Genomic DNA, 22,053 nt, shown 5'->3' with positions numbered 1-22,053 from the left:
TCCACTGCTGTGTAATCAATTATTGTAAATGTAAATGTTATCAGGAAATGATCAGACAGGAGAGGGTTTTCAGGAAACACTGTTAAATGTTCAGTTTCTATGCCATATGTTAAAACAAGGTCTAGAGTGTGATTAAAGTGGTGGGTGGGTTCTTTTACATTTTGAGAGAAGCCAATTGAGTCTAATAACAGATTAAATGCCATGTTGAGGCTGTAATTTTTAGCATCTACATGGATGTTAAAATCACCCACAATAATTATTTTATCTGAGCTCAGAACTAAATTAGATATAAAGTCTGAGAAATCAGACAGAAACTCTGTGTAAGGCCCAGGTGGACGATAGATGATAACAAGTAAGACTGGTTTCTGAGTTTTACAGCTGGGGTGGACAATGTTAAGCATCAGGCTTTCAAATGAATTAAAAGTCTGTCTGGGTCTTTGGTTGATTAATAGGCTGGTGTGAAAAATTGCTGCCACACTGCCCCCTCGGCCTGTGCTTCGAGGTTTCTGGTAGTTAGAATTAGGGCTGAACGATTATGGAAAATAATCTAATTGCGATTTTTTTGCCCCAATATTGCGATTGCGATGCGATATGCGATTATTTTTTAAGGTCTTTGTCTTCTGTATTATTAAACAAAGACAAGCAATACATCATATAGTATGGCCAATACTATATTACATTAATTTTAAACTGTTCTTTCCTGGAAGACAGACCTCTGTTATGATGACATGAGGTGATGCATGAATTGATGACTGACATTTTTATTTAACTTCTTCAATCACAACAGTATATTTGAACATACACAATAGTTTATTTTTAGCTTACAAACATCTGAGCATAAAGTGCTGACAAGGAACCCTGGTGTAAACATTAAAATGAAAGTCAGTACAATGTGCAGATTGCAGAAATATACATAAACAAAATCAGTGGCTTTACCACACTCAGTTTTTCGACATCTGTGAACTACTAGACAGTCATTCAATTAAAAAATAATATTAAATAAATAAAACTAATAAATAAAAAATACACACATCTTACTGATCTCTGCAGTCAGTAACATTACACATAAAGTGCAAACATAATAGCAATTGTATAAACACACACACAAACACGCCTTTAAAGTTTAAAGGCGTGAAATTGGACGGTCTAGTTCTGATTAGCGTCACCGCTGTCTCGGTGGAGTTTAATAAACTCGGCCGTCTGCTTCTTGCTATCTAAAATACAACCAGACACTGGTGTAAATTCTCGACTGTCTCACACTTCTGTTTAATAAGTTTTCTGTTTGACGTTAAGTCAGCTGTGTGAAAACCAAGGAGGAACCCACCCGGGGGATTAATAAAGTTTTATTTTATCTAATCTAATAACTTTAATCTCAGCCAAACCGATTTACTCACGAACAAACAAAACACTGAAAAAAGCCCAACAATAACATTTTTAGGTTGTCTAAGTGACTTACATATTACGTTTAACCCGAGCAGCGAAACTCCGCGGTGATCTGAAAATGATGTGCCGGGAGTTGTGCCGTTCTCAGCGACCCTCGAGCTCCCGGCTAGCTGTCGAGCTGGTGGGTAGCAGACGCCTCTGAAAACGTCGAAGCACTTTTGCAAATATGGGATATCTTGATAAACCGAGCAGATATTTGATGTTTACACAACTACTTTCTCGCCTGAAAATATGTTAAAAGTTTATTTTGCGACCTAGAAAGATTAGTATGAGTAATTTTAAAACTTAGTAGCGGCCGCCATTGCTGGAAACTGGAGTTTGGCTGGGCCGCGCTATGAATTCTGGGATATGGTAGTAATTTGGACAGCCTTCGGCGCGTCGCTGTGACGTAATCGGTCTACAAATGCGGCCTCAGGAGGATGCAGCCCATGAATTTGGACATGTCCAGAGTATAATTGCAGCCTTTGCGGTTAGAAAATTGCACTTGATCATGTCGCGATATTATCGCAAATGCGATATATCGTTCAGCCCTAGTTAGAATGACTCGGGGGTGTTGATTCATTTAAACTAACATAATCATCCTGCTGCAACCAGGTTTCTGTAAGGCAGAGTAAATCAATTTGTTGATCAATTATTAAGTCGGCTGCACGGTGGTTAGCACTGTTGCCGCATAGCAAGAAGGTCCTGAGTTCAATTCCACCATCAGGCCGGGGTCTTTCTGTGTGGAGTTTGCATGTTCTCCCCGTGTTTGTGTGGGTTCTCTCCGGGTACTCCGGCTTCCTCCCACTGTCCAAAGACATGCAGCTTGTGGGGATAGGTTAATTGGAAAATCCAAATTGCCATTAGGTGTGAATGTGCGAGTGAATGTGAGTGCGAATGGTTGTCTGTCCCTGTGTGTTGGCCCTGCGACAGACTGGCGACCTGTCCAGGGTGTACCCTGCCTCTCGCCCTATGACAGCTGGGATAGGCTCCAGCGCCCCCCGCGACCCTGAAAAGGATAAGCGGAAGCGAATGGATGGATGGATGGAATTATTAAGTCATGTACTAACAGAGACTTGGAGGAGAGAGACTTGATATTTAATAATCCACATTTCACTGTTTTACTCTTTGGTTCAGGCGTGTAAGACTGCAACTCTGCTTCCTGGTCCCAACTCTGGATAGTCATATTTTGGGGGGTTTAGTAAATTTGTCCATATTTCTAGAAATGAGAGCTGCTCCATCCAAAGTGGGATGGATGCCATCTCTCCTAACAAGATCAGGTTTCCTCCAGAAGGTTTGCCAATTATCTATGAAGCCCACATCGTTTTTTGGACACCACTCAGACAGCCAGCAATTTAAGGAGAACATGCGGCTAAACTTGTCACTCCTGGTCACCAACAAACACCTGAAGAGAGTAAGGCAAGTCCTGAGAAGTCAGTTAAATGGGAAGAACAAAATCTGGGCAGTGAACACCTACCGAAGCTACTGAAGGTCACCACAGGAGAAAAGGTACCCTGTTGGGATAATAAGTTGTCCAAAGAAGGAGATAGAAGCCACTGACATCAAGACCTGGAAGCTCCTGACCACGCATGGAGGGTTTCATCCTAAATCCAGCTTCCTGGGACTGTATGCTAAGTGGAAGGAAGGAGGCTGAGAACTAGTGAGTATAAGAACCATAGAACAAAGATCCATTAATACATCAGGAAGGTGGCCACAGATGATCATGTGCTTAGTGATTGATCCAGGCAGCAGATAGCCAAGAAAGAAGAAGAAGCAAGAAGAACCATCATGAAAGGTCAGGCCCCTGCATGGCATGTACTGGCATCAGACAGAAGAAGTTGCTGATATTGAGACATACTACCAGCGGCTGCACAAATCTGGACTGGAAGACAGCACAGATGCACTAATCATAATCCCTCTGAGACAATCAAGCACATAACTTCAGGGTGGAAGATGCTAGCAGCCAGGGCACAGCATACAGGAAGATCTGTACTGAGTATGGCCTGGAAGTACAAAGGTCACAATGGGATATGGTTCTAAAGGTGATTGAGAATGACCAAGTTAAAGTGGTATTGACTGACCAACAAGACATAGTAGTGGGGTACAAGCAGAGAAAGAAGCCCGTAGGGACAGACGCCCCTGAGATCTCTGTCCAGAAGAGCACGGCCCCGGCGTTGGGGGTTCAAAAATGACTTATAAAAGAAGTTACTCCGACATCACTTTGCAGTTTGGATTGGTCAAAAAAACTGCTATATTTATTCTATTTATTGCAGTTACTAACAGGGTCAGATAATTGCTACATAAATTGTGAATCAATCTACAGTGATAGAAATGGGTTATGTTGCTTTTATGCAATATTTGACTATATAGATCAGGATACCTAAAAATTGCTATTTGAAGTTGGAGTTAAATTGCCTGTATTTGTATAGCACTTTACTTCGTTCCTATGGACCCCAAAGGGCTTTACACTACATTCAAGCATCCACCCATTCACACACACTGGTGATGGCAAGCCAAGCTGTGGCGCTGTCACTTGGTGTTCGCTCGCTCTGCGGTAGAGTATCACTTCCTGTTCCTGCTCAAACACAGTGGTGTTTCTGAGTAGCTTATTTGCTTAGCAATTTAAATTAACAACTTTTAAATACATTCTTTTTCATAGTATAATCTTCACGTGCTTCATCCGAAGCACACTTTCTGTGTACTCACTACCTAATTTATAGCCAAAGTATTCACTCACTGTCTCTGTACTGTTTCGCTAGCTTAGCTTAGCTCGTAGCCGACTCGTTAGCACCATGGCTACTTCACCTGTCCCTCCTGCACTTTCTTGCTCATTGTGTCAGATGTTTAGTTACTCCTCGGCCTCCTTTAGCAGTAATTATATCTGTAACAAATGTAGCATATTTGCAGCTCTGGAGGCCAGGATTACTGAATTGGAGACTCGGCTTCGCACCCTTCATTCACCTGTAGCTAGCCAGGCCCCTGTAGCTGGTGCAGCCGAAGATAGCGTAGGCCCCGCTAGCTGTTCCCCGGCAGACCCCAAGCAGCTGGGGAAAGAGGGCGGCTGGGTGACGGTGAGGAGGCAGCATAGTCCTAAACAGAAGCCCCAGGTACACCACCAACCCGTTCATGTGTCTAACCGTTTTTCCCCACTCGGCGACACACCCGCCGGGGGTCAAACTCTAGTAATTGGTGATTCTGTTCTCAGACATGTGAAGCTAGAGACACCGGCAACCATAGTCAATTGTCTTCCAGGGGCCAGAGCAGGCGACATTGAAGGAAATTTAAAACGTAAGGGTAAACGTAAATTCAGTAAGATCATAATTCACGTTGGCAGTAATGACACCCGGTTACGCCAATCGGAGGTCACTAAAATCAATATTGAATCGGTGTGCAACTTTGCCAAAACAATGTCGGACTCTGTAGTTTTCTCTGGTCCCCTCCCCAATCAGACCAGGAGCGACATGTTTAGCTGCATGTTCTCCTTAAATTGCTGGCTGTCTGAGTGGTGTCCCAGAAACGATGTGGGCTTCATAGATAATTGGCAAACCTTCTGGAGGAAACCTGGTCTTGTTAGGAGAGACGGCATCTATCCCACTTTGGATGGAGCAGCTCTCATTTCTAGAAATATGGACAAATTTATTAAACCCCCTGTTGGGATTCAGAGATTCTTTTATTGCTACCATATAATTTGCCTTATGAAGAATGTATTAATAACATGTTTCACAGTATCATTTATCAGTAATATTTCTTACAGGGTTTATATTGCATTGAATATGTCTGTCATCACATTGACCTTTCTATTTTTATAGGTTGAGTTCATTTTATACACAATGCATAAATGTGCTTGGTTAGAGTTGATATTCCATTCTAGAAGGTTTTAAGCTTCACTGGTGAGAGTGTCCAGATGATACATGCTGAGGGGAGATGAGAACATAGCAGGTTAATTGCATGCACGCTTACGATACACATATTAATCTAGTAGCAGGTCTGAGCGAAGGCCTAAGCGTCTTCTGCTTCAGTTTGAGACTGGCTGCAAAGTACTCTACTTAGTGATTAATGACGAGGGTCCATTATTAGGTCTCAGAGATGCTAAGACCTGAAGTTATTACCTTAAAAGGCAAGTAATGTAGAAAAGAGAAGTAATATGTCAGTGTATGGTTATTAGAAGTGTACGTGATGTACCCTTGTCTGCACGAGTTGAACTTTTGCCCGTCTGTCACCATGTATTTTTGAACTGTATTGACGTAGGTGTGATATTTTATCCTATAAAACCAGAACCCAATGTATTCTTGTCAGAGCAAAACAATCCGTATGCTGACGGTTGGTTGTTCTCCTGTGATAATAAAACTCATCGTTTGATTGCACTTTTCCGGAGCCTCCGTAGTTTGTTGTCTGGTCTAAAGTTGATCGATCTCGCAGCACCCCCAAAGTATGACTATCCAGAGTTGGGACCAGGAAGCAGAGTTGCAGTCTTACACGCCTCTCTGTAGCTTCTCTCCTCCTGCTACCCAAAACAAACTAAAACAAACTAAAACAATCTAATCTTCTAAAACAAACTAAAAACCAGCAACAAACAACTTAAACATAAACAATTACAAAGAAAGAACAATACAGTATCCACATCTGAACCAAAGAGTAAAACAGTGAAATGTGGATTATTAAATATCAAGTCTCTCTCCTCCAAGTCTCTGTTAGTACATGACTTAATAATTGATCAACAAATTGATTTACTCTGCCTTACAGAAACCTGGTTGCAGCAGGATGATTATGTTAGTTTAAATTAATCAACACCCCCGAGTCATTCTAACTACCAGAAACCTCAAAGCACAGGCCGAGGGGGAGGTGTGGCAGCAATTTTTCACACCAGCCTATTAATCAACCAAAGACCCAGACAGACTTTTAATTCATTTGAAAGCCTGATGCTTAACATTGTCCACCCCAGCTGTAAAACTCAGAAACCAGTCTTACTTGTTATCATCTATCGTCCACCTGGGCCTTACACAGAGTTTCTGTCTGATTTCTCAGACTTTATATCTAATTTAGTTCTGAGCTCAGATAAAATAATTATTGTGGGTGATTTTAACATCCATGTAGATGCTAAAAATTACAGCCTCAACATGGCATTTAATCTGTTATTAGACTCAATTGGTTTCTCTCAAAATGTAAAAGAACCCACCCACCACTTTAATCACACTCTAGACGTTGTTTTAACATATGGCATAGAAACTGAACATTTAACAGTGTTTCCTGAAAACCCTCTCCTGTCTGATCATTTCCTGATAACATTTACATTTACAATAATCGATTACACAGCGGTGGAGAGTAGACTTTATCAAAGTAGATGTCTTTCTGAAAGCACTGTAACTAAGTTTAAGAATATAATCCACCCACTGTTATCATCTTCAATGCCCTGTACCAACATAGAGCAGAGCAGCTATCTGAACGCTACCCCAACAGAGGTCGATTATCTTGTTAATAATTTCACCTCCTCACTACGTACGACTCTGGATACTGTAGCTCCTGTGAAAACTAAGGTCTCTAATCAGAAGTACCTGACTCCGTGGTATAATTCTCAAACACATACCCTAAAGCAGATGACTCGTAATCTGGAGAGGAAATGGCGTGTCACAAATCTAGAGGATCATCATTTAGCCTGGAGAAATAGTTTGCTGCTTTATAAGAAAGCCCTCCGCAAAGCCAGAACATCTTACTATTCGTCACTGATTGAAGAAAATAAGAACAACCCCAGGTTTCTCTTCAACACTGTAGCCAGGCTGACAAAAAGTCAGAGCTCTTTTGAGCCAACAATCCCTTTAACGTTAACTAGTAATGACTTCATGAACTTCTTCACAAATAAACTTTTTATCATTAGAGAAAAAATTACCAGTAATCATCCCACAGATGTAATATTATCTACAGCTACTCTTAGTACCATTGATGTTAAGTTAGACTCTTTTTCTCCAATTGATCTTTCTGAGTTAACTTCAATAATTACTTCCTCCAAACCATCAACCTGTCTTTTAGACCCCATTCCTACAAAACTGCTCAAAGAAGTCCTGCCATTAATTAATTCTTCAATCTTAAATATGATAATAATGGATTTATATAGCGCTTTTCTAGGCACCCAAAGCGCTTTACAATACCACTATTCATTCACTCGCACATTCACACACTGGTGGAGGCAAGCTACAGTTCTAGCCACAGCTGCCCTGAGGCAGACTGACAGAAGCGAGGCTGCCATATCGCGCCATCGGCCCCTCTGGCCAACACCAGTAGGCAAGTAGGGTAAAGTGACACAACGACCAGGACAGAGAGCCCAGGGATCGAACCGGCGACCTTCCGGTTACAGATGCGATTCCCAACCCCCTGAGCCACGGTCGCCCCATGATCACCCTATCTCTAATGATTGGCTATGTACCACAGGCCTTCAAGCTAGCTGTAGTTAAACCTTTACTCAAAAAGCCATCTCTAGACCCAGCAGTCTTAGCTAATTATAGGCCAATCTCCAACCTTCCTTTCATATCAAAAATCCTTGAAAGAGTAGTTGTCAAACAGCTAACAGATCATCTGCAGAGGAATGGCTTATTTGAAGAGTTTCAGTCAGGTTTCAGAGCTCATCACAGCACAGAAACAGCTTTAGTGAAGGTTACAAATGATCTTCTTATGGCCTCTGACAGTGGACTCATCTCTGTGCTTGTCCTGCTAGACCTCAGTGCAGCGTTCGATACTGTTGGCCATAATATCCTATTAGAGCGATTAGAACATGCTGTAGGTATTACAGGTACTGCACTGCAGTGGTTTGTATCATATCTATCTAATAGACTCCAGTTTGTGCATGTAAATGGAGAGTCCTCTTCACACACTGAGGTTAATTATGGAGTTCCACAGGGTTCAGTGCTAGGACCAATTCTGTTTACATTATACATGCTTCCCTTAGGCAGTATCATTAGAAGACATAGCATACATTTACACTGCTATGCAGATGACACCCAGCTCTATCTGTCCATGAAGCCAGATAACACACACCAATGAGTTAAACTGCAGGAATGTCTTAAAAACATAAAGACCTGGATGGCCGCTAACTTTCTGCTTCTTAATTCAGATCAAACTGAGGTTATTGTACTCGGCCCTGAAAAGCCTAGAAATATGGTATCTAACCAGATTCTTACTCTGGATGGCATTACCTTGGCCTCCAGTAACGCTGTGAGGAACCTTGGAGTTATTTTTGACCAGGACATGTCCTTCAATGCACATATTAAACAAATATGTAAGACTGCGTTCTTCCATTTGCGCAACATCTCTAAAATTAGAAATATCCTGTCTCAGAGTGACGCTGAAAAACTAGTTCATGCATTTATTACTTCCAGGCTGGACGACTGTAATTCATTATTATCAGGATGTCCAAAAAACTCACTGAAAAGCCTTCAGCTAATCCAAAATGCTGCAGCAAGAGTCCTGACAGGGACTAGAAAGAGAGAGCATATTTTGCCTGTTTTGGCTTCCTGTTAAATCCAGAATTGAATTCAAAATCCTGCTCCTCACATACAAGGTCTTAAATAATCAGGCCCCATCTTATCTTAATGAGCTTGTAGTACCATATCACCCTATTAGAGCACTTCGCTCTCGCTCTGCAGGCCTACTTGTTGTTCCTAGAGTATTTAAAAGTAGAATGGGAGGCAGAGCCTTCAGTTTTCAGGCCCCTCTTCTGTGGAACCAGCTTCCAGTTTGGATTCAGGAGACAGACACTATCTCTACTTTTAAGATTAGGCTTCAAACTTTCCTTTTTGCAAAAGCATATAGTTAGGGCTGGACCAGGTGACCCTGAATCCTCCCTTAGTTATGCTGCAATAGACATAGGCTGCCGGGGGATTCCCATGATGCATTGAGTTTTTCCTTTCCAGTCACCTTTCTCACTCACTATGTGTTAACAGACCTCTCTGCATTGAATCATATCTGTTATTAACCTCTGTCTCTCTTCCACAGCATGTCTTTATCATGTCTTCCTTCTCTCACCCCAACCGGTCGCAGCAGATGGCCCCGCCCCTCCCTGAGCCTGGTTCTGCCGGAGGTTTCTTCCTGTTAAAAGGGAGTTTTTCCTTCCCACTGGTGCCAAAGTGCTTGCTCATAGGGGGTCACTATACACAGTGTCCATGTTTGATGTTCTTTTGCTACTTTTTCTGCATATAGGTTTTTTCATAAATATAAAATATCTATTACTTTTTACATTTTTAATCCTTCAAACACCTTTTTCTGGTACAATGCACTTGTTTGAAGACAACCTCAAAACTCACCATTTCATATATCAGCAGTGCTACTGGAAATTATTGTACAGTGGTCCCTTGCTATAACACGGTTCACCTTTCGCGAACTCGCTGTTTCGCGGATTTCTTTTTTACAGCGCATTGTGTTCTGCGTTCTAATTGCTGTAGACCATTGTCAATCAATCTCGTGCCGTGTCTCCTGTACAGCAGCGGTTCCCAACCCCCGGGCCACGGACCGGTACCATGAGTTTTTTGGTACCGGGCTGCAAGAGTTGAGGCTCGGGTGTGAAATGTATGGTTTTCAGGGTTTTTATCGTTAAGTCGGTTTCCCTGGGTCTTTTCCTGTGTTGTAGTTGTGTGTCTTATTTTGATATAACTATTTACGCATTACTAGTGGTGCAACGGATCACGGTTGATCCGAAATCTGAACCGATCCCACTCCACGGTTCGGCACGCATGTGATCCGAAGATTCGAAAAAGAAAAAAAAGTATGTGTATGGTGGCGTGGTGGGTCTGTCAAGCGATGGTTATGGCCAGCGCTAGCGGTCCAAGTGGAGGAGTTTGCAGTATTTAAGCAGCCCTTTGCTGCCCAATCCGACCGGGCTAAAGCTATTACAGCTATTGGGGTGTTTAGCTGCAGACGGGAGGCTGTATTCCTTTGTGCAAAACAAGGGGTTTAAACTATGATGAACGAGCCACGCTATGATATCTCGTTGCGCGTCCACTTTAGGGTTACAAGATCGTACCCAGGCATGTATGAGCAGAAGAAGTTTAAAGTTATGGCTGAACTGTCCCGGGCATCTTCTGTTGCCCAACTACTACAAATGGGTGGACCTCCGGGACAACGGAAAGCCACGTGACCGTGACCGCTCATTATATCACAGCGGAGTGGTCGATACAAAGCCCTGTACTGCCCTATAGATTACATTAGATTAGATGAAACTTTATTTATCCCTCGGGTGGGTTCGTCCGGGAAATTCAGTTTCCAGTAGCACAGTAATGGTAAATGGTAAATGGCCTGTATTTGTATAGCGCTTTTACTAGTCCCCCCCTAGGGACCCCAAAGCGCTTTACACACCCAGTCATCCACCCATTCACTCTCATATTCACACACTGGTGGAGGCAGCTACAGTTGTAGCCACAGCTGCCCTGGAGCAGACTGACAGAAGCGAGGCTGCCATGTACCGACAGAAGTTGCAGAATGTGAGCAGAAATATACTCTATATACACATATATAAATACAGAGTATACAAAAGGGATAAATAGAATAAATAGGAATAAGAATACAAGGGAATGGCACATTTCAAGTATTGTGAGTCTATTACACAGTTGGATATTAACAAAAAGTATTGCACAGTGAAAAGGCACTACTAACAGGCATCTCCGAAAACGTTAGAGCACTTATGCAAATATGTGATGTCTTGATAAATCGAGCAGATATTAGAAGTTTACACAGAAACATTCTCGCATGAAAATATCTTAAAAGTTTATTTTGTGACCCAGACAGAGTAATATTTCAAACTCCGCCACTCTGTGGTCCTCCGCCACTGCCTCGTTTGAGTTTTGGACGAAATGGATTCTGGGATATTGCATTTCATCATTTCGAGCTGATTGGAGACCAGAACAGCCAATCAGATTTTTTTGCAAGTCTGTGATTGGCTGGTTTTGTGGCACAAATATAAAGGTGTACAGAAAGAGTTGAGCACGCACGGGCAGAAATGTTGACAGCGCGAGCAACACATTGCGAGCAAGCGCAAATGCAAAAACTGAGCGAGAGGGGCTGCTGTTGTGTGTGTGTGGATAATAGCAAACACTGAAATACAGTTTTTGCACGCAGCAATGAATTTTGTTCACTCAAATTCAGCTTTTCTTGGCTCAAAATAAATTTCTCCTCAAAATACAACACTTGCACCTGCAAACTTTTTTTTACGTGCGCTCAGAATAGTGGCACAAAAATAACGGCATACTTGGAGAGTGCAGCGGGAGGGAGGCGGGGCTCCTCGGAGAATGCAGCGGGATGGAGGCGGGGCTCCTCGGAGAGTGCAGCGGGAGGGAGGCGGGGCTCCTCGGAGATTGCAGTAGTCCTGATAGTGGTGGCTGACTTGTCATTGAAGAATGCTGACATGACAATAAATGCCTTGCCATATCCCCACGCCGTATGATGTATGATGAGCATATCATTTTGTCTGTAAGAGAGAAAAACCCCCACATGTAAGTTCAAAGTAGTTGTATAGAATGTAATCAGTTTATCCAACAATCAGATTGCACGTGTTAACAAAAACATCCAAGCCATCCTCAATAATAAAGGCAAAATGGTATGGATCACTAGAGCTGTCAAGAAATGTGGTGAATAGGAAATAAAAATATATTTAATGAAAACACACTTTTTTCTAGCTGATGAATGCACTGAACTGTACAATGTGAAAAGCAACTTGTAAGTCAACAAAGAGACTGCAGAAGTGCTGAAAAGAAGTGCATATTTATAACTTTATGTTGGGTCTGCGCCTCCACAGGCCCTGCTGGTTTAGAAACTTATTCCCGTTAACGAAGCAAGACGAACAGCAATTGATCGATTTTACTTGCTAGCAAGGGAGGCTGGTCGGAACCAGGATCTTGGAGCTGAACGCTCCTCACCTGTTTCCTTCAAATAAACAGCCTACCATGCAGCCTTTTTATTGAATACAGTTACAGTTTACACAGGCACCACCCATTGTAACATCCTCTGGCATGTAAAAGATTTGGGGAGACAATTCTTTAAAAAAAACATAATTTACCAGACACTCTGTTTTTTGTAACATACATATCTATTGACATATAACAGACAATTTAACAAAGGCTAACTCAAATCTGGGCAATAAAAAAGCAGTAGAGCATAGAATAGAGAATATTAGTATTTATAAATATATAAATCGCTTTCTGACGAACTTTTCAATGTTGATGCAGGTGGAATGAAAGACATGAATAAAGTGCAATATGCAGTGAATGGAACAATGTGCATTGATGTTACTGAAGGTGAAAAGTAGTGAAGTGAATTTGTTCGATAACAAGCAAAAAACAAATGCGTTTTAAACTGACCACTAAATGCCAACCAGAGGTGTCAAAAGTCCACACATTCCTTACTAAAGTTTAGATACCACTGTTTAAAAATACTCGACTAAAAGTAGAAGTATTCACTCAACTTTTTACTCAAGTGGAAGTAAGAAGTACAGTATTTTGTACTGTACAAAAGTTTAAAGTAATCTTGCAAAGCAGCGGGGGGGGGGGGGGGGGGGGGGGTATAGTGTAATGACCCTGATTTGAAAATGTAGGGAGTACAAAGTGCAGATACTCGTGCTAAAATGTAAGAAGCAGAAGTATAAAGTAGGCACAAAAAAGTACAGCGGTAAAGTACAGATACCAGAAAATTCTACTTAAGTAATGAAGTATTTGTACTTTGTTACTTTCAGTCTCTGATGCCAACAAAAAATCATATTCTAATGCAAAATGTGTATTTTTTGTCATGTCGCCCACAGAAGCCCTTAATCCAGCTCCGCTTAAACCAGGGCCAGTAAACAGACACATCACGATAAAAAAACATTTAAAAATGACCGTTGTTGTAACGCAAGCAGAGTGCCAACATGATCAGTGTCAGCAAACTAGACGATTCCTAGAATTATGAAATTACTAACGGCAAATGTATGGCATTATTTTTGTGCCACTATTCTGAGCGCACGTAAAAAAATTTGAGCATGGATGAGTGAGTGACGTGACTGACACAGCTGGCTGCAGAGAGGCTCGGCTGAGCCAAAAAAGACTGAACTGCATCATTATTTTTGTTGAATAGATTTTTTTTGTACCTTAACTGGGTTCCGGAGGCAGTTTATAACTTTTGCGAAGATCGGGAGATTTTTCCATTACGCTGCGTTATTGACGTCTGCAGTCGGGTCTCTCATGTTCGCTCTGTTTACGGAGCTCTGTTAGCTTGGTCATTTAGACAATAGGCTGTTGACAGAGTAATGTTAACGCTCGGTTAAAAAGGTTAAAACAATGCTTGTGTAGTTGTGTCGAATTGTATGCACTTGTGTGAGTTATATGGTACGTTTAAGTTACTCTGTCTTTTGCAGACAGCAAGACGTAGGCCAGTTAACCTTAGCGTAGCTTCCCGTCACTCATTAACTTAGCTGAAACTCCCCACATGGATTTGGGCAACCAAATAGAAAAGAGTGTAGCTGCTGCTGAGCACCTCTTGGTCCTCCACCGGCCAAAAAACTCAAGTTCTGTGTGGAAGCATTTTACACTCAGTGCTGCAGACAAAACCAAAGTAATATGTAATGTTTGCAAAAAGTCAAATCAGCAGAGGCAGAGATATAAAACATCTGTCAACATCTGCTATGCATAATCACATGCACTTAAAGCATCTTCTTCTGGTACTGTCTGCCAACTCCCCCCACAAGAACCAATTCATCATCACAACCATATAGATCGTCTTGACAAAATGTAATGTTTCCATTTATCCCAAATCTCAACAAATTTGTTTGAAATCTGTTAGAGATGGTAATCTTTTCCATTTTAAATAACTCTTAGACAGTCTTGTGCCAGTCATTTAGTGATGCAATTTTTACACTTAGCCATTTGAAAAAATGTAGGTTTGAGCATTAACGGGAGAGTTGAAAAGAACTGCTAAATGCGTTATGAGCATTATTCAGATGAGAGCTGAATTAGAAATCAGCTATGTGGGGTGTAAGGTCATTGTATTGAAGAGAACAGGGAGCTTCTGTGTCTGAGGATTAGGCATGCTGTTAGCTTGGCATCTGGTCCTCTCGCAGCACAGCAACACTGTTTCATGAGACAGCAGTGCTGCAACATGAGGGGAGAACCGGGAGGTTTCACTGCATGTGTGAGTTATTTTTGCTACTTTTGGTAAAACTGAGGCTGTGGTTGCTTTTTTAACCTACTAGGACCTGGCGTCCACATATGGGGACATCACATTTTGGGTTATTTAGACCAAAATACTCAATGTTGCTCCACAAGGGTCTGATATCCACTTACGAGGACATTATACTGCTACTGTTCTATCAAAATTTTAAACGAATATCCTCAGATGTGGCTCTCATTTTTCTTAGAACAAAAATTAGGTAAAAAAAAAAAAATCACGTAATTCTTTGTTTTTACATTTATCAGGTCCCAATCAGCCCAAAAGGAAATTAAAAATGCTGCCGTGGAAGAGTTCGGGTCTTAGGAGGTTAAATGAATAACATGTTACAATGTTCTGTTACCATGGTAACAGTGGATAGTTTTGAAATGCACTGGATTATATGAAGGAGAGCGTTTATCTCAGAACTTGTTGAATTGACATTGAGGTACACACAAAAAACACATTCTTTAAATGTCTGAAAACCCTAACAAACCCTAACACATGCATAGTTGACATACAGTATATTTCTGAATCTTGATTCTCTCAAAATAATTGAGTGACAAATAATAACTGGTTCATAGAGACTTACACATTTACTCACCACACTATTTCAAGAGCTTTGGGGGATTTGCATAAATTTCCCTGCATTCATCTGCTTCTGTAAAAGCCTGCTTTAATTTGAATGATAAAAAATTGAACTGTGACTGTTCTTAGTGTATTTCAAAATATACATCTAGAAAGTTTTTAGTCCATTAATTTCTTAATGGGCTAAAAAAGTTGATTTATTATTTCTAAATACAGAAATGCATGGAAACATTGTTACATGATTGGGGCAGAAACATTATTTAGTGTCTGGTTGTGAATACTAATGCATTCTTTTTATTAATATCCATTTAAATGTAAATGTAAAAGGCCATAGTGCCAGATCACTTGCCACGGCTTTGATTCTTTAGTAAAACATGGCTGGCCATTCAAAAAATGTTCCTGCACTTTGAAAATAAAAACACTCATCGGGATCGGGTTTTTCAGGCACCAAGGCTGTGGAACTCTCTTCCATTGTCTTTACGCTGTCTAGACTGACTCCTTTGAAAAGCAGCTGACATTTCTATACAAACAAGCTTTTCATTGTTTCATATTATTTTATTTATATTTCTGGTTTTATTGTTTTATTGTGAAGCACATTGTGATTTCTATCTGTGGAAAGTGCTATATAAATCAATTTTACTTACTTACACTTTAACCGAATATTAAAAAGTTCACTTGAGTCACAAAATGCAAATGCTTTATATTATATGTTGTAAAGACAACCTAACAGATGTTCAGTTCATAGCTACAGAATGCAGTGAAAGTATTGCAGTTACTCAAACTGACATTCATGCAAAATACCAGGATATATTTGCACAAGTGCAGCTACCTGCCCGGTCAGATAAGACCACATATTTTCTGTGGACATTTTCTTCCTGGGTTTTGCAGTTTTAAAGATAATTTTATTAACACTCAAACACTACCAAAAACAACCTTTAGTCTGCAGCTCTGACAGAAAGGTCCAAGCTGCGGACTAAAGGTTGTTTGTTGACCTCAACTTGCTCTCTGATGCATCCATCCACGTGGATCCATGTGTGTGAATGTCAGATAGAAAGCACTTAGAAAAAGAACTGTTTGTATTAATGGTGTGAATAATGGGTGAATGAGGCTGTGTAAAGATCTTTGAGTGCTCCGGGAGAGTAGAAAAGTGCTGTATAAGAATCAGCCCATTCACCATTTGACATATCTACCATCCACTTAAGCCAATCAACTGTCAACAGCCCCTACATCATTTAACATGTGTATGTTCACAGATATCCAGGGGTTCTATGAAGTGACTCTATTAAACACACAGAAAAGCTCCAAGCAAAAGCTAGAGGAACTCAACCACATGGCGGACAAGTGGGAGAAAAGTCTTTCTGTACCAAACTCTACCTGTCCAGTAGAGCAGGTGAGTGTCTGACACACTGTATCAGCCCTATAGATAGTGAATTACCTTTTTATGACAAGGGTGTCTGCCTGCTAAAGCCTTTTGGAAAGTAAAACAGACAAAGGCTGAGCGGTGAAGCATTAACAGCAATAGCATGCTGAGTGTGGGGATAAAAACCCTTTTAAGAGAGCCATGAGCAGGTGTAGGGAGATGTAGTTTCTGGTGATCAGTCATCTGAATCTGACTCTTGACAATCAGTGTGCTATTCAGCTGAATGTGATAATCTGAGCTGCTAATTCTATATTTGTTGTGCTTTACTGGAACTATACCTTAATTCAAGTACCCTGCAAAGTGTGAGCAAATGTGTTGAGGAGAACATGGGGTATTTTTTAGCACCTGCACCATTTGCACCATACTGTATGTAAGTAAAGGCATGACTACTCGGTGTAAAAAGTGTTGTTTAGCTTTCTAGATAAGTTACTTTGACCACTGAAAGTATCGAAAATGGATATAGCTACCTTGACATCCACTGGTTTGTGAAAACCCATTATGAAGCGTTTTTGCTGCAGGCATCTTGGTGTTTTGAAATTGGACGCGATGAGGGAGGGGTGCATCTGACTGAGAAACTGGACACACCCTGCACCCTCCTTTCTCACACACAAATGACCAAAATTTACACAGCGAACGTAATGTTGTATTTAGTATGACCTAAAATGAGAGACAGCCTGTAAACTCAGCTGGGAAGTGTTTACAGGTTCAGCACAGAGGCCTGTTTCCCATAGACTTCAATTAGCCCTTTTCCACTAGTACCTACTCAGCTCAACTCGACTACGTCATTTTCCATTACAATTCAATACCACCTAGTGTGCATTGGGTCATTATAACAAAATGGCCCAGAGTCTTTACATGTTATTGCGATGTAATTTATATGCAACACAACACTATAACAAAGGAGCACGTGAAGGCAATGGTCTGTGTACAGCTTTTTGTCAGACTCAGAGACCAGCGTATTGTTCTTTGTGTAGTTATTTCTCTCGTTGCAAAGTTTCAAAAATGGTGATTTTGATTTTCGTGAAGGAGAGGCTTTTATGACTCATTGAGTGACACCACTGATTGGCCAAACTGTGGAAGCTATGTCAATCTTTTATACTATGTCTGTGACAATCTGGTCTTTAAGTCTGACGACATTAGCTGTTTCCAGGTCCAAACTCCCCTTCAGGTCCCAAAGTCAAACGAACACTGTGGCATCACTGAGAGTTACAAACTGTCTAAATTCTTTCATCTGTAATAAAATCATCAGTGTTGCTGCTTTACCAGGTGTAACAATTAAGTTTAACATCCAGGTATCCATGAGAACAGGATTTATTAAATTTAACAAAGTTAGAAGTTAGCAGGAAGTTAGCTCGCTAGGGAGAACAGCAGGTATTGGAGAAGGGGGGATTTTATAGGCTGAAGCCGGAGGGGGCGTGAAGGAGGAGTGGTCCCGCTCCTGAAATTCAGATGATATCTCCACGAGCAGTTTGGACCTGGAAGCAGGATTCATATGCTCCTCCTTCAGTTGTTTGTGCATTTTATATAGCACCCTGTAATGTTAATTCAATTTGATTTTATTTATATAATGTTTTATATTGTAAGGTAGACCCTACAATAATACATACAGAGAAAAACCCAACAACCATATAGCCCCTTATGAGCAAGCACTTAGGCGATAATGGGAAGGAAAAACTCCCTTTTAACAGGAAGATGCCAGAACCAGGCTGTGTGAGGAACAGGATTTTGAATTCTGGATTTAACAGGAAGCCAATGAAGGGAAGCCAAAACAGGAGAAATCTACTCTCTCTTTCTAGTCCCTGTCAGTAGGGCTGGGCCACATTATACCGTTCACGGTAATACCGGTATAATGTTAGGCAACGATAGGAAAATGAAATATCGCGATAGAATGGGAGTAAAACGCGCATGCGCAGTGCCTTTGTTTTCATACGCACATGGCCGATTGTTGAGTGAAACAGATGAACCAGAATTGGTTTGTAAAAATGGTGCAACTTCAGTGATGTGGAACTGGTTTGGTGTTTGTCCGTCAGATACACAACAAAGCACATTTTTTTGCAGAACATGCAAGCGGCCGTTGTTATTGTCGTATTTGTCGGACTAAGATGCTCTTAAATCTGGGAGTAATCTGGGTCCTAAACTCCGTATGCTTCAGGTCAAACAACACTGCAGCATCACTTAGAGTTAAAAACTGTCTAAATTCTTTCATCTTTAATAAAACGATCAGCATTGCTGCTTTACCAGGTGTAACTATAAAGTTTAACTTCCAGGCATCCATGGAAACAAAAGTTATTACATTTAACGGAGTTAGAAGTTAGCAGGAAGCTAGCGGAAGTTAGCTCGCTAGTTTCGCTAGTTACCTAAGCATGATATAGCATGTTCTGACTGAGAGATTTCTGAAAAAATTCAAACGTACAGCTCTGCTATCACTTCCAACATAAATGAAGACAGGAAACTAAAAACAGTGATGTTTGTAGGGTTACTGAAGTTGGGCTAGCTGATATATAATGATGTGCTACGTGATCGCTAGCGACACAGCTATGTTAGCATAACATAGTGAAGCTGGAGGACGAACACTAACACTTTTCCACTTATAAAAGTTAACGTGAAGGTTCCTCATGGTTAGAGACAAATGCAATCGCATGGCAGGATGCTGTAAACGGACCAAACTTCAGTCAGGAGAACAACTGAGATAATCCATCCACAATACGAGGTTAGTCATTAATATACTGCAACAACATGGGAATAGAGCAGCTGCCAGAGAATTCAACATTAATGAATCAATGGTACAGAAGTGGAGGAAGCAAGAAGAATGAGTTTAATAAAGTTTGATTTATCTGACTGCTTTGTTTCGCTTAATGTGCCTTATAATCCCGTGCACCTTATGGTCCGAAAAATGCGTACTGCACACTGCAGTTTAATGTTGCAAAGCACCTCTTTTTAACTTCAGTGGATATTATACATGGTTATGCTCAGGATATGTCAGCCCATTTCTGCTGGAAATGCCTTTTGGTTAAACTTTCAGCAAGGAATTTGCATTTGCACTGTTACATTTTTATAAAGCTTTAATGTACATAAAAACCAGCTTCTTGTTTAAGTGAAAATAAATGGAAGGTTGTCTTTTTGCACTAGTAATGTTGTGGAGTTGTATTTTGTCTCGCATCAATTATATCGTCGGTTATATCGTTATCGCAAATTTTCAAATATATATCGTGATAAATATTTTTGGCCATATCGCCCTGCTCTACCTGTCAGGACTCTTGCTGCAGCATTTTGGATTAGCTGAAGGCTTTTCAGGGAGTTTTTAGGACTTCCTGATAATAATGAATTACAGTCGTCCAGCCTGGAAGTAATAAATGCATGAACTAGTTTTTCAGCGTCACTCTGAGACAGGATATTTCTAACTTTAGAGATGTTGCACAAATGGAAGAAAGCAGTCTTACATATTTGTTTAATATGTGCGTTGAAGGACATGTCCTGGTCAAAAATGACTCCAAGGTTCCTCACAGCGTTACTGGAGGCCAAGGTAATGCCATCCAGAGTAAGAATCTGCTTAGATACCATATTTCTAAGATTTTCAGCTGTTTCTGTGCTGTGATGAGCTCTGAAGCCTGACTGAAACTCTTCAAATAAACCATTCCTCTGCAGATGATCTGTTAGCTGTTTGACAACTACTCTTTCAAGGATGTTTGATATGAAAGGAAGGTTGGAGATTGGCCTATAATTAGCTAAGACTGCTGGGTCTAGAGATGGCTTTTTGAGTAAAGGTTTAACTACAGCCAGCTTGAAGGCCTGTGGTACATAGCTGATTATTAGAGATAGGTTGATCATATTTAAGATCGAAGCATTAATTAATGGCAGGACTTCTTTGAGCAGTTTTGTAGGAATGGGGTCTAAAAGACACGTTGATGGTTTGGAGGAAGTAATTATTGAAGTTAACTCAGAAAGATCAATTGCAGAAAAAGAGTGTTGTGGAAGTTTTCCATTAAATAAAGCCTGCAGACGAGCGGTGAGCGGTAGCTAACATTCTTTAAACAAAAAACACAAAGCACAGACAACCCAGCTTGTGGAGAGCCTACATGACCGCGGGGCAGATGGTCAGCAGAGTCTGAGCCTAGCATGGCTCTCAGTTAAATACCTTCTCCAGGAACAAAAGGCAGTACACAGCTGTTTCACACCTTAAGGTTCACACTCCCTTGCTACCTCGCAGAGTCCTCAAAGAGACAAAAGAGTCTTCCTGTGGAGTCGTCTGCTTCCCCCAACTTCCTTGCTACACCCCCACCATTTGTCTTACTGTATGAGTGTGAGACTTGTTAAAATCCAGTGGCACCAAGGCATTATACAACAAAATAATGTGATTAATACATAAGTAAAGGAAATTCCTATACAAGAGTCTAACTTAACATCAATGGTACTAAGAGTAACTGTAGATAATATTACATCTGTGGGATGATTACTGGTAATTTTTCCTCTAATGATAAAAATGTTATTTGTGAAGAAGTTCATGAAGTCATTACTAGTTAACGTTAAAGGGATGGTTGGCTCAACAGAGCTCTGACTGTTTGTCAGCCTGGCTACAGAGCTGAAGAGAAACCTGGGGTTGTTCTTATTTTCTTCAATCAGTGATGAAGAGTAAGATGTTCTGGCTTTGCGGAGGGCTTTCTTATAAAGCAGCAAACTATTTCTCCAGGCTAAATGATGATCCTCTAAATTTGTGACACGCCATTTCCTCTCCAGCTTACGAGTCATCTGCTTTAGGCTACGTGTTTGAGAATTATACCACGGAGTCAGGTACTTCTGATTAGAGACCTTAGTTTTCACCGGAGCTACAGTATCCAGAGTCGTACGTAGTGAGGAGGTGAAATTATTAACAAGATAATCGACCTCTGTTGGAGTAGCGTTCAGATAGCTGCTCTGCGTTGGTACAGGGCTATATATAATTCCCTTCTCGCCCCTCTCGAAGGCTCTTTCAGGTGTGGGGCATTGAGTCATAGGCCTTCTTGTAATCAATCCATGCAGTGCACAGGTTGGTCAGCCTAGTCTTGCAGTCTCGGCTGGCTGCTCGGTCTACCAGTAGCTGGTGTTTTGCGCCTCTTGTATTTTTGCTAATCCCTTTGTGTGCCCCGCTCATGTGCCTGTTCATGTCAGCCGCTATGATGCCTGACAGGAGCATCCATGCGGTACTGAGGCAGGTTATTGGTCGGTTGTTGGACGGGACCGGTCCCTTCTGGCTATCCTTGAGGATCAGGACTGTCCGGGCTTTGGTTTGCGTGGGGAGAGGTGGGTATTCCTCCTCAGAAGAGCATCGGCCATGTTTACCATAATTCCCATGGTCCTCACATTGGGAGCCTTGAGCGCGTGGCTGAAGATCTCGGAGATCAAAATCCTTTCTTTGTAGCACTCAAGCAAGGCTTAGTCCGCTGGGTCCATAGCGAGGTCGTGTTCTTCTGTCACGGTGAGCTGTGTGGCAGGAA

At 41.2% G+C, this 22,053-nt stretch overlaps 1 protein-coding gene across 1 annotated transcript in view; it reads left to right on the top strand.

Annotated features, from left to right (window-relative positions):
• The window catches only part of dlg2 (discs, large homolog 2), a 176,661-nt gene that overhangs the window by 23,960 nt on the left and 130,648 nt on the right, over positions 1–22,053 (top strand). The window contains exon 4 of the mRNA XM_080867650.1: positions 16,416–16,552. Coding sequence (XP_080723776.1) covers positions 16,416–16,552 — 137 coding nt within the window. The remainder of the gene's footprint in view (positions 1–16,415; positions 16,553–22,053) is intronic.

Source organism: Rhamphochromis sp. 'chilingali', assembly GCF_963969265.1.
Source record: "Rhamphochromis sp. 'chilingali' genome assembly, chromosome: 19".
NCBI classification, from domain to species: Eukaryota; Metazoa; Chordata; class Actinopteri; order Cichliformes; family Cichlidae; genus Rhamphochromis; species Rhamphochromis sp. 'chilingali'.
Note: the sequence above shows the minus strand (reverse complement) of the source record. Positions and strands in the feature narration are given on the sequence as shown.